The 13,153-nt window shown below is 42.0% G+C and overlaps 1 protein-coding gene across 2 annotated transcripts in view; it reads right to left on the bottom strand.

The window, feature by feature from the left end:
- TXLNG (taxilin gamma) overlaps positions 1–13,153 on the bottom strand; it is a 57,770-nt gene that overhangs the window by 16,115 nt on the left and 28,502 nt on the right. For both annotated transcript variants that reach the window (XM_055269377.2, XM_063634565.1), the window contains exons 2-4: positions 10,381–10,684; positions 9,004–9,095; positions 685–855 (exon numbers count right to left, since the gene is read on the bottom strand). In XM_055269377.2, the coding sequence (XP_055125352.1) occupies positions 685–855; positions 9,004–9,095; positions 10,381–10,684 (567 nt within the window). The remainder of the gene's footprint in view (positions 1–684; positions 856–9,003; positions 9,096–10,380; positions 10,685–13,153) is intronic.

The following is a 13,153-nucleotide window of genomic DNA, read 5'->3' as shown; positions in this document are numbered from 1 at the left end:
GCCTTGGGAGTTTGTTGGGGCATAAAGGGAGTTTGATCAGAGATCCTGCTCAAAGTCATACTGCAACTGTACATGGCAACAGGCCTGTCCCATTCTAAGAGGCAGATTCCTTCCCGCGGCTCTGCTCCTTTCCTTCTTCCCCTGTTGATACCAATGAATCTTTGGATACCTATTCCCTCTTCCTTTACAATCAGCCAAGGTATAAGCGGTTTCCTAAAAGTACTTAGCAACTGAATGGCTGGGGGTGGGCCAGTGGACCTGGCCAATGCCCCACCCAGGAGCTCAGCAGTTCTCCCTTCCCAGACTGTCTGTTACTAGTTTCTCATTTCACTGCAGCTTTTCCTACTACTTGGTGATCAGCTGTATCAGTGCTCAGCAGAAAACTGGCAATTCTGAGCTTCCTAAGCCACGGCTTTAAGCAGGAGGGCCTTGAGCGTAGATTCCCGGGGGCCAAGTATGAGGCAACTAAGACGCTCTTCCTTGAACAGGAAACCAAAACTTACGTAGAAAGAATTGGTCTTACATTTACAATGACCTCACACAAGGCATCAGGCCAAGCAAAATAAAAAGCAAGGCAGTATCTGTCTCCAAGTAGAGACAAGGATTTGTTTCAGATAGGTACAAGGTTGATTATGAAATCAGCTAAGTCCCTCCTGAAAAAAACAGACAAATGAAGCAACTAACCTTTAACGTCTTATTGTGACGCTGAAGTTCTCTGCAAAGAGACTCTAGCTTGCTTCTTGCCAAGATAGCCTTGCTATGTTCACTCTGCAAGTGAACTTTCTCTTTCACAATCTGGGCTTGCTTCTTCTGCAGGATCTTCATTTGCTTCTGAACATTCCTGCTCTCCTCCAGCTAAAATTCATAAGCACTTTATATTTAGGAAGTACAGTAAAAATCCTACAGTTATGGCTAGAATTATAATGAGAGCTATGGAACACATTTTCAAAAAGTTAAATACTATGGTGTAATATATTATTTAAATTGTTTCATGCCATGCTACACTGCCACCCTTCTCTTCCAGTTGTGACAAAAAAGTAAGCAAATTTAGGGCAGCAGAAAATAATCAATCTTTTTCGTTTTTAAAAAAAATCCTTTAGACAGATTTAATTTTCACAACCCTTTATTATCCAGGTTTTATAGAAGAAATGTATAAGCCTGGAGACATTAATAAGTTGCCTAACATTCTTTAATTAGTACAGATAATCAGTATGGGGTGAGGTGGGATTTGAACCCAGCAGCCTGAATCTCTGGCTTTCTTCACTTCCGTATTGGCCTGCTATCCCCTGGGGTCCTGAATTTTGCCAGCTTCCTGACTTCAGACACTGATCACAGATCTTCTTCCTGCTTTCAACCCAACAACTCACAAGCAACATGGGCTCCTCAACTTCCAGCCACAATCTTGTGCTTTCTGAAGGATGATGCCCTTCAACTGGATACCTCCTGCCCCAGAATTTTCCTGGGCCCACTGGGAACACTGCCCAAGTATTCCAGCCTTAACCCTTCGGAAAATAAACCAGCTCCAGTTCTAGCTGAAACCTACTCCAATGCTGAAGGCCAGGAGTGACTCAGTGCTAAAGCCAGGCATGTCCCGAATTGCTGTTTGCTGGGTGAATGTCTGTCTAGATCATTTCCTACCTGGCAAAAAACCTGCTGAAATCCAAATATTTTAACAATCAATTTATTGTGCTTTGGGGTTTTGTTTTTTTACTTTTATTATCATTTTTTTAGACGGACTATTATTCTGTTGCTCAGGCTGGAGTGCAGTGGCATAATCTCGGCTCACTGCAGCCTCCACCTCCTGGGTTCAAGCGATTCTCCTGCCTCAGCCTCCCGAGTAGCTAGGACTACAGGCACCTGCCACCACACCCAGCTAATTTTTGTATTTTTAGTAGAGACAGGGTTTTGCTATGTTGGCCAGACTGGTCTCAAACTCATGACCTCAATTGATGCACCCACCTTGGCCTCCCAAAGTGCTGGGATTACAAGCATAAGCCACCATGCCCGGCCGGGTTTTGCTTTTTTGAGATGGAGTTTCGCTCTAGTTGCCCAGGCTGGAGTGCAATGGATCGCGCCATTGCACTCCAGCCTAGGCAACAAGAGTTAAAGCGATTCTCCTGCCTCAGCCTCCCAAGTAGCTGGGATTACAGGCATGTGCCACCACGCCCGGCTAATTTTGTATTTTTAGTAGAGATGGGGTTTCTCCATGTTGTTTAGGCTGGTCTCGAACTCCCGACCTCAGGTGATCCGCCCACCTCAGCCTCCCAAAGTGCTAAGATTACAGGCATGAGCCACTGACCCTGGCAGGGTTTTGTTTTTTTAAATGATGTTTTAGGAGTCAATACCATCAAGTTTTACACCCACAGGCTACTATACTGAAACAGTCATCAGAATCTAAAACTCAGTAAACAGCACTCAGGGTTCTTTGTAAGAAGAACTGCTGCAATTTTGGGTATGGAACAAATCAGTCTGTTTCAAGGTTAAATCAACATGAACAGATAAGATGGCAGCCTTACTGACCTTTCAATAAAACTTTTACTGAAAAAGAAAATGATGCTGAGTCACAATTTGAAGAGCAAGAGTGACATCTTGTGGCCTACCAAAACATATCACGCATCCTTACAGCCACACTTAACAGATAATAAAAACACCTTTACTGAAATTCTTGCAGGAAAAAAATCATTGTTTTTGCATAATTTTGTAAAGCAAAATTACTGCGAACTGTACGCGGCCGCCCAGTTTAAGAGGCTGCAGGTCCGGCACACACTAGCTGTAATTTCACCAGGGTGCAGAGCTCCTGCCTTTCCTGACCCAGGGTTAGAGCAATCCTGAATCCGGTGTTCATTATTCCTTTGCTTTCCTTTCTATATAATTTCATTTCAACTGTGTGTACTTCTCTAAAAAAAAAATCCTTTTGGTTTTAGCTGTTTTGACTTTATTGTAGCTAGTGCAAATGAGGAATTGAAATTTTCATTTAATTTACACTAATTTAATAAGCCACATGTGGCTGATGGCTACTGTTTTGGACAGCACAACTCGATTACATTGCTAGGACTCATCCACATTGTTGGCATGTAGCTGCAGATCAGGACTTAGCAGATTTTTTCTGTAAAGGGCCAGCAAGTAAATATTTTAGGCACTGCAGGCCACATATGGTCTCTGTCATGTGTTCTTCTTTATTTTTAAACATCTTAAAAATTAAAACCATTCTTAGCTTGTGGGCAGTGTAAAAACAGACTTTGGATGCTTTTGGCCCACAGGCTGTATAATATTCCACTTTTTAAAAACACAGCACACACACAAACATACCACACAAAGTGAGATCTTGTCTCTAAAAAATAAACAGTGGGCCATGATTGCACCACTGTACTCCAGCCTGGGTGGTAGAGTGAGACCCTGTCTGAAAAATAAACAAACAAATAGATAAAAAATAAAAACACACCACACATACACACAAAACTCTTTATTAATCCATCTTCTTGTATAAACGGGCATCTGGGCTGTTTCTAGGTTTTGTTATTACTCACAGTGGTATGAACATTCTCATGTGTTTCCTGGTATACACGTGTCAGGAATTTCTCTTCTGTGCAAACATCAGAAATGAGGTTGCTGGGCAATGATTTCTAAATGTTTGATTTCACATGACAATGGCGAACTGATATTCCCAACAGCAATATATAAGAGACCACGCAGATCCACATCCTCTCCAAAATGATCAGATTTCTTCATTTATGCCACTACAATAGACGTAAAATGGCATCTCATTGTGGTCCTGATTTGCATTTCCCTAATCACTTATCAGGTGGAACATCACTTTGAATGTTTGTGGACCTTTATGTTAAGGTATCTTCGTATCTTTTTTTTTCCACTTCTATGAAATGTCCCTTTCATGTCTCTCATCCAGCTTTCCATAGGGCTATTTGTCCTTTTCACATTAGTGTTCTTTAGATATTCTTGATACTAAATCGCTTGCTGGTTATATTTGTTGGAAATATGTTCTCCCCAGTTTGTAACGTTGTCTCGCTTTTTTTTTTTTTTCCTGAGATGAAGTCTCACTCTGTCACCCAGGCTGGAATGCAGTGGCGCGAACTTGGCTCACTGCAACTTCCGCCTCCCCAGTTCAAGCGATTCTCCTGCCTCAACCTCCTGAGTAGCTCGAACTACAGGCGCGCAACCACCACGCCCAGCTAATTTTTTTTTTAATTTTTTTAGTAGAGACGGGCTTTCACCATATTGGCCAGGCTGGTCTTGAACTCCTGACCTTGTGATCCGCCTGCCTCAGCCTCCCAAAGTGCTGGGATTACAGGTGTGAGCCACCGCGCTTGGCCATCTTCTCACTTTTTTCAGGGCATCTTTTGACGAAAACAAAGTTCTTAATTTCAATAAAGCCAATCTGTACAATCTTTCCTCTGACAGTGCTTTTTGTACTATAAGAAATATTTCCTAAACTCAAGGTTGGAAAAATATCTATTGATAAATCAAAATAATATCTAAAAATTTCAAAGCTTAATTTTTGACATTTAAGCCTTTAGTCTATTTGGAATTGATTGTTGCCTCTGGTATGTAAGGATCTAATTTTACTTTTTCCTCATAAGGATAACTTTTTTTTTTTTTTTTTGGAGATAGCATCTTGCACTGTCGCCCAGGCTGGGTTGCCATGTGGCACGAACTCACTGCAGCCTCCAATTCCTGGGCTCAAGCGATCCTTCCACTTCAGCCTCCCAAGTAGCTGGGACTACAGGCGTGCATGCGTGCGTGCGTGCGTGCGTGTACAGGGTCTTGCGACGTTGCCCAGGCTGGTCTTGAACTCCTGATTGTAAGCAATCCTGCTTCAGCCTCCCAAAGTGCAGATGTTACAGGGCTGAGCTACCATACCTGGCCAAGATAACCACTTTTTAAGTTACATTAATATCACGAGGATGGCAATTCTCCCCCAAATCTATCTACAGATTCTGTGAAATGCTCTTTGAAATCCCAAATAGTGCCCCCCAACACATGGAACTACTAAATTGAATCTAAAATCTATAGAGAGTAAAGGGCCAAGAACAGCCAAGATACTTCAGAAGAGTAAGGAGAATGGAACCTACCCAAGCATATATTAAGATTATTACGCTATAATAATCTACACAAACTGACTACAGGACGGGAAAGAATAGCATTATAAAGTACTTAAGGATCACGTTAATGGTATCCACAGCTAAAAGCAAAATGCTACAATTTCATGAATCCATGTGATCTGGTGAACATGTTGGCCACAAGGTCTCTCCAATGGACAATCCCAGTTACAGTAAACAGAAATCCATTCCAACTGCTCCACAAAACAGTTATGCATGTCAGTGCAACAAGCACAATGACATCAGATGATATATGTCATAAAGGGGCAGAGGACAGTGATGGCAAAAGGGAACTTTTCAGAATAATCCTTGGGAAAAGGCTATGACTCCCTTGGTGGCCTCACCTATATATACTCTACTTTTTTTTTTTTTTGAGACAGAGTTTCACTCTTGTTGCCTAGTCTGGAGTGCAATGGCACGATCTCGGCTCACCGCAACCTCTGCCTCCCAGGTTCAAGTGATTCTCCTGCCTCAGCCTCCTGAGTAGCTGGGATTACAGGCATGCACCACCACGCCCAGCAAATTTTGTATTTTTAGTAGAGACGGGGTTTCTCCATGTTGGTAAGGCTGGTCTCGAACTCCCTACCTCAGGTGATCCGCCTGCCTCAGCCTCCCAAAGTGCTGGGATTATACGCCCGGCCTATATCTACCTTTTAAGTGAAATATGTGTTGCTTCAAGAAATCTAGCTTTAGAACATTTTCTGGAAACAATACACATTTTGTCTTTCAAATTTTTGGCACAAATCTGTATAAAAGAGAGATTACTCACTAGGAAAGTCTTCAGTGTGTCACATCCTGAAATGAACACAGTCATTACTGCTGGTGCTTAGCAATAACCTTACCCATAATCAAAACAATAAAACCAAAACCCACAAACAAAAACACCCTAGGCCCCTGCTACTTCAAGCGTGATCCAAGGTCTGGCAGCATCACTGTTGCCTGGGCATTTGTTAAAATGCAGATCCTCAGGCCCCAACCAAGACCTAGTGAATCAGAATGTGCATTTTAACCACAAGTTCAATGATCGGTGTGAGTCTGAGAACAACTACCCCAGATCACTATTTGTTCTCTCTTCTAACCAATTCATGGCTGTCTGTCATTGTCACATCACTGAGTTGAGTAGCTAACCTTCGACACTGCTTTTTCTGGTTTTTACTCTTTTCTCCATTTTTTCTTTTCCCTTTTCTGTTCTTGTCTTTCTTCTTTTTCCACCATTTCTTGCATGATTCTCCCCATGTGAAAGGCACCAAGGGGGACTGGCTTCCACAGCCAATGGAAGCATTCCTTTCCTGAAGCCATCAATCCAACCACGCTGTGTTTTCTGCCATCTTTGCATTTGTGACTGCTCTGGGACATTTTCATTGATGCACAGGGCATCCTGTTGCTACAAACAGTGGAGGGTGCCAGGCTGCTGAATGCCAGCTAAGTGAGGTATACCTGGACCACTTCATAAACTAAGGGAAAGTAACTGTCATTTTTTCTTTCTTTTTTTTTTTTTTTTTGAGACAGAGTCTCACTCTGTCGTCCAGGCTGGAGTGCAGTGGCACAATCTTGGCTCACTGCAAGCTCCGCCTCCCGGGTTCACACCATTCTCCTGCCTCAGCCTCCCGAGTACCTGGGACTACATGCACCCGCCACCACACCCGGCTAATTTTCTTTTGTATTTTTAGTAAAGATGGGGTTTTACCATGTTAGCCAGGATGGTCTTGATCTCCTGACCTCGTGATCCACCCGTCTCGGCCTCCCAAAGTACTGGGATTACAGGTGTGAGGTATTATGCCTGGCCTGTAACTGTCATTCTTGAAGCAATAAACTAACAGAATTCAGTTTTTTTATTTTTTATTTTTTTGAGATGGAGTCTCGCTCCGTTGCCCAGGCTGGAGTGCAGTGGCATGATCTCGGCTCACTGCAACCTCCGTCTCCCGGGTTCAAGTGTTTCTCCTGCCTCAGCCTCCCGAGTAGCTGGGATTGATTACAGGCTCCCGCCACCATGCCAGGCCAATTTTTTATATTTTAGTAGAGACGGGGTTTCACCACGTTGGCCAGGCTGGTCTCGAACTCCCGACCAAGAGATCTGCCCAACTTGGCCTCCCAAAGTGCTGGGATTACAGGCGTGAACCACCATGCCCGGCCTCAAAATTTTTTTTTTTTTTTTTTTTTTGAGACAGAGTCTCGCTCTGTCGCCCAGGCTGGAGTGCAGTGGCACGATCTCTGCTCACTGCAAGCTCTGCCTCCCGGGTTCACGCCATTCTCCTGCCTCAGCCTCCCGAGTAGCTGGGACTACAGGCGCCCGCCACCACGCTAGGCTAATGTTTTTTTTGTATTTTTAGTAGAGACGGGGTTTCACCGTGTTAGCCAGGATAGTCTCGATCTCCTGACCTCGTGATCTGCCCACCTTGGCCTCCCAAAGTGCTGGGATTACAGGCGTGAGCCACTGCACCCCGCCTCAGAATTCATTTTTTCAGAGCTGATCATTGATTTAAAAAAGAGTAATGGCTTATGATATGGAATTAACTGTTTTAACAGATGAAGATGCATATAAATTGTATATGATAATTCACCTATTTCACAAAAGGCAATAATTTTAGCATTTATATTAGAACCACTTATTCTAAAAGTTTCCCACAACCATTCCTTCAAAGGGTTCTATGATTTTCCCATTCTTCAATTCAAATAGGATGGCAGGGTTTCCAAGTTGAAACTGCCTTCACGGGCCGGGCACGGTGGCTCACGCCTGTAATCCCAGAACTTTGGGAGGCCAAGGCAGGCGGATCACAAGGTCAGGAGATGGAGAGCATCCTGGCTAACACAGTGAAACCCCGTCTCTACTAAAAATACAAAAAATTAGCCAGGCGTGGTGGCACGCGCCTGTAGTCCCAACTACTCAGGAGGCTGAGGCAGGAGAATCGCTTGAACCCGGGAGGCGGAGGTTGCAGTGAGCCGAGATCGCGTCACTGAAATCCAGCCTGGGTGACAGAGCAAGACTCTGTCTCAACAAAAAAAAAAAAAAAAAAAAAAAAAAAAAAAAAAAAAAAACCTCCAAAAAGAGAATTAATGCTACCCGTAATATAGCTGAGAACGGACGGGCGCAGTGGCTCATGACTGTAATCCCAGCAATTTGGGAGGCCGAGGCGGGCAGATCACGAGGTCAGGAGATTGAGACCATCCTGGCTAACACGGTGAAACCCCATCTCTACTAAAAAATACAAAAAACTAGCCAGGTGTGGTGGCGGGCGCCTGTAGTCCCAGCTACTTGGGAGGCTGAGGCAGGAGAATGGCGTGAACCCGGGAGGCGGAGCTTGCAGTGAGCTAAGATCACGCCACTGCACTCCAGCCTGGACCACAGGCGAGACTCCATCTCAAAAAAATAAAATAAAATAATATAGCTGAGAACAAACTCTTTGATAAGGTCAGTGTTTCTGGAAGATGGAAAAAAGGATGCAACACAGTAGATGCTAAATAAGTATTTCTGAGACAAAGTATTGTTTTAGCAGACGATTTCATGTAACTCACAATCTCAATCAAAACAGTCCTCGATCTCTAGAATTCCCTTAGGAAAAGTTTAAGACAGGAACCACTACACCCCAACTGAGTGGCACCTAAGGCATCACAACATAGCAATGGAAAGGCTGACTTAGACTCTAAAACCGAGTTTTAGAAAATCTATGCCACATCTTAGTATTACAATGTTCCCCATATATTACCTCATAAAATTAAACTAGACGACCAATAAAAAGCCCCAACAAACCAGATTCTCTTCTTCAATTTCAGAATAAAATATAATTTTACATTTAAGGCCATATCAACTTCGTACTTTAAGAAATTTATCAAGCACACACACATTTTGCTATATTTTATATGGCTCTCACATCCTTGACTCAATACTCACAAGATCAGCATATTTCTTACAGAGAGCTGCCAGCTTCTCCTCTGGGGTTGAAAGGGTGTTTAGGGCTTGCATCAGTAATAAAACTTCTTTTCCTGATGATTAACAAGAAATGAAATAAGTCCCAGAAGAATGAGATCAAATCTCACCTGTAAATTCTACTAACAATTCCTGTGCTCTGACATCCAGAGTAAACTAATTTACACCTATGATTATAGATAAGAGATTTACCAGCTCAATGAAAAAGGCAATTTTTAAATTCTGGATTAGCAAGCCTCACTCCCCTCCCCATCCCTACCCCAAATTTCTTAACTCACTCACTAACACTGCTAGCTATTTATGAAGAACTCTTGTTAAAAGCTTATAAATTTCCTTGCCTAATCACTGATGTCCAAGTTAAGACAAAGGGCAAGTTACAAAGGGCATGGACATTTTTTTAAAGCTTCCTCCTAACCAAGTTCGAATATAGAAGCAAGTTCAAAGGGAGTTTCAGTTGGTACTACACTTTGCCAAAGACACACATAATCGCAGGTGAACATATCTTTTCCTATGAACAATTTAAAAACATATGCTTTTCTTATGATTTACTAAGTATATTCTATGTGTTAACTAAGGTTAACTAACTAAAGGATGACAAGCTAGCTCTTCCCATGGGGAAAGACCTTAACAATATTGTAAGGACTTTGGCAGAGAGAGGCAGGTGGGTGAGATAGGAGGGGACTAATGGCATTTCAAAGTAAGGGGTAATCTTTTATTTATTAAGCTAGGTGATAGGTACCATTTTTATTTTTTTAATGTTCATTCTTATATGTAAGATATTGCATCAAAATATGTATCTTAAAATAACTCTGACATACAGACTGCTATGGAGGAAAAAGGGTGACTTCAAAAAAGAATGCTTTTCTACTCACATAAAATTTTATTAATGAAATCTTCTCTCATTTAACCCAAGGCCAATAAGACCTTTAAGAGACGATTAAACACGATTACTGAAAATGATCAGAAATAACTGCAATGTGGCCGGGCACAGTGGCTCACACCTGAAATCTCAGCACTTTGGGAGGCCGAGGCAGGAGAGGACTGCTTGAGCTTAGGAGTTTGAGACCAGCCTGGGCAACACAGTGAGACCCTGTCTCTACAAAAAAATTTTTTAATTAGCCAATTCTTGATTATTTGGAAAAAAAAACTAAGCGTCCTCTCTGCTGTTTTCGCCTCCTGCACATAACTGCAGCAGACACATGGACTGACCTCACCGAAGAAGACACTAGGTGTGTTGGCTAAGCACCTCTAAAGTGGCTGTGTTCAAAATTATCTGGGCTGCAGAAAACACAAGTAAAATGATTAGCATGTGAAACGTCCAACCACTGAACAGATTATTACCTAAGGTTTTTTCTTTGTTCCTGTTGCACTCCGAATCTTGCTGACCATCAGGGGGATCTGTTCGAGCTTCTCCCCCAGGGATTTCCTCTCTTGACTCTTGTGTGCAGTATGCTGGGCTCACCAAATTCCTGTTCTCTGTTATAAAGTCACTGCCTTCATCCTCTTCCAATGAATGCTTGTTACTTGTGCCACCACAATTTGAGTCTTGATGTTGAAGAATATCATTTGATTCAGAGTTACACAATGTATCTGCTTTCACCCCTAGCCCACAAATTCCAGCTTCTTCCATTGTGCCAATTTCAAACTAGAGGAAAGGAGAAGGAGAAAAAAGATGGAGAAGGGGTTAAATCAAATGTAATCAATGTTTACAAGCAATGGAACATCATAGCCTGACGGTTTTTTCTTCCTTAGTGGTTTGCAAAATTGATGTAAATATGGTACTTTCTAGGTTTCACTGAGAGGTGACCTAACTATAAAGTATAAGGAAATTAGTTAAAATGAATCACACAACTGTGCAGTACCAAAGGAGGCAGGAAAGCCATTTAATTATAAATCTAAATTGATTTCCATATAAAAACTCACCACTTAACATAATTAGCACCTTAACAGAAGTGAAACTGTCCCCAGTTAATGAATATTAATTATTCTGATCTTATCCTCAAGGAGACAGTACAGCAGGGATGGCTAGCTAGCTATCCATCAAAACCCCATGCTCCCCCAAGTTCCTGTGGAGTTGGCACTATGAGACAAGTGCCCAGCCAGGGACTATTCCCCAGCCCCCTTACACCAAGGGGCAACTTCCATGTGAAGTTCCCACCAACTGAATGCAGGCACAGGACATGACTGTCCTTTCTGTAACAAGACTTTTATTCTTAGAAGCACAAGTTCTTTCTCCACCATCTCTCCCCGACTCTGGCAAAACACAGACATCTCCAAGACCCTAAGGGATGGCAGAGCCACAGGATAAATGCAGCCTGGGCCTCCATATCCTACGTACATACAGGAAAGCCACCCTACTTACAAAGAAAACCTACACTGGACTATAGGTGAACAAGAAATAAACTTCTCTCATGCTAAGCCATGGAAATTTTGAGACTGATATTTTAAGCAGCTATCCCTGCCCTAATACACATGGTAAAGATGCCTTTATTCCAGTATGTTATTCTTATGTCAGTAATTTTACCTCACTCTGTCTTCTATCACATTGTTAACCCTATTTGAGTTTTTTCCCCTTGTGAACACTACCTGGTCATGATGTGGCACAAAATTTAAATTCTGTGCATTTACTCTCTGTATGAAAGAGGGCCTCTTCCTTTTCTGAATAATACAGTTGAGGTGAGGAGGTGTGTAGTATCCTCTTATCACAAATGGACAAAAGCTACTTTCAAAATTTATGGGAGAGCAGATATTTGAGATTTTAGGTTACAATCATTTTGTGCAACTGAAGAACTCAAAATATCAAAGTAGGAGGGAATGGAGAGGTTAAGGAAAATAAAATCTTATATTTTATAGTCTAATGTTGATAAATCCAGTACTGTGCTTTCATAAGAACAAACTGGCAAGGACACTTTGAAAAACTCTTTGGCAATATATGGATACCTTCTAACCCAGTTAACTCTACTCCTGGGATTTTGCCCAAGTGTGTACATATGTGTATCCAAAAGCCAAGAATAAAGGAGCACTATTCCTAATAGCTCCAAAATGGAATCAACCCAAATTTCTATCAGTAGCAGAATGGATAAACTATAGTATCAAAGCAGTGAGAATGAACTAGTGTTGGATGCAACCACATAGATGAGTTTCACAGACCTATGGTGTGAAAAAGGTGCTAGAAGAGTATCTACTGTAGGAAATCATTTATGTATAAAGTTCAAAAACACGGCAAGCTAATAAATGGTGCTAGAAATCAGGAAAGCAGTTACCATTGGGGGTGGGGCCTCCTGGGGTGCTTGTAGTGTTCTATTTCTTGGTCTAGATGAGGTGACACATTCACTTTGTGAAAATTCATTAAGCCTAACATTTATGATTTGTATACTTTTCTCAATTTATGTATTTCAGTAAAGTTTATTTTAAAAGTTGCAATTTATACATTATTCAAGAAGAGGAACCAAAACAAATATTTTCCTCTAAGAAGAGGGATTAAAGATATGCTGCTTTTCATGATGCTTTTAAAATAATATGCATGTAATACTTTGATATCTTAAAAAAATTAACACATTAAGGGGAAATGGGTTATCTATTTCAGAGTTATGGTTTGATGCCACACTCTAAGCCTAATTCAGATAGAAAAAACTTACAAATACTGAAACTCTTAAATTATTTGAAAAGATTTTAAAAATTCACTTCCATATGTATCATATTCTACAGAGTAATGTTTCTCACGCGTAACCCATAAAGTTTTTCAAAAATTCACAACGGCACGCATCGTGGGGCATGCCTGTAGTCCTAGCTCTTTGGGGGGCTAAGGCAAGTTTGAGGAAAGCCTGGGCAATATAGTGAGACCTCGTCTCTTGGGGTGGGAGAGGATTCACAATCAAGTTTTAGGAAAAATCATTTGTAAGATTTTACTACTGTAGAAACTTCTTAAAATTGTTGCCGGGCGCGGTGGCTCAAGCCTGTAATCCCAGCACTTTGGGAGGCCGAGGCGGGCGGATCACGAGGTCAGGAGATCGAGACCATCCTGGCTAACACGGTGAAACCCCGTCTCTACTAAAAATACAAAAAATTAGCCGGGCGTGTTGGCTGGCGCCTGTAGTCCCAGCTACTCGGGAGG

Source organism: Symphalangus syndactylus, chromosome X (assembly GCF_028878055.3).
Source record: "Symphalangus syndactylus isolate Jambi chromosome X, NHGRI_mSymSyn1-v2.1_pri, whole genome shotgun sequence".
NCBI classification, from domain to species: domain Eukaryota; kingdom Metazoa; phylum Chordata; class Mammalia; order Primates; family Hylobatidae; genus Symphalangus; species Symphalangus syndactylus.
Note: the sequence above shows the minus strand (reverse complement) of the source record. Positions and strands in the feature narration are given on the sequence as shown.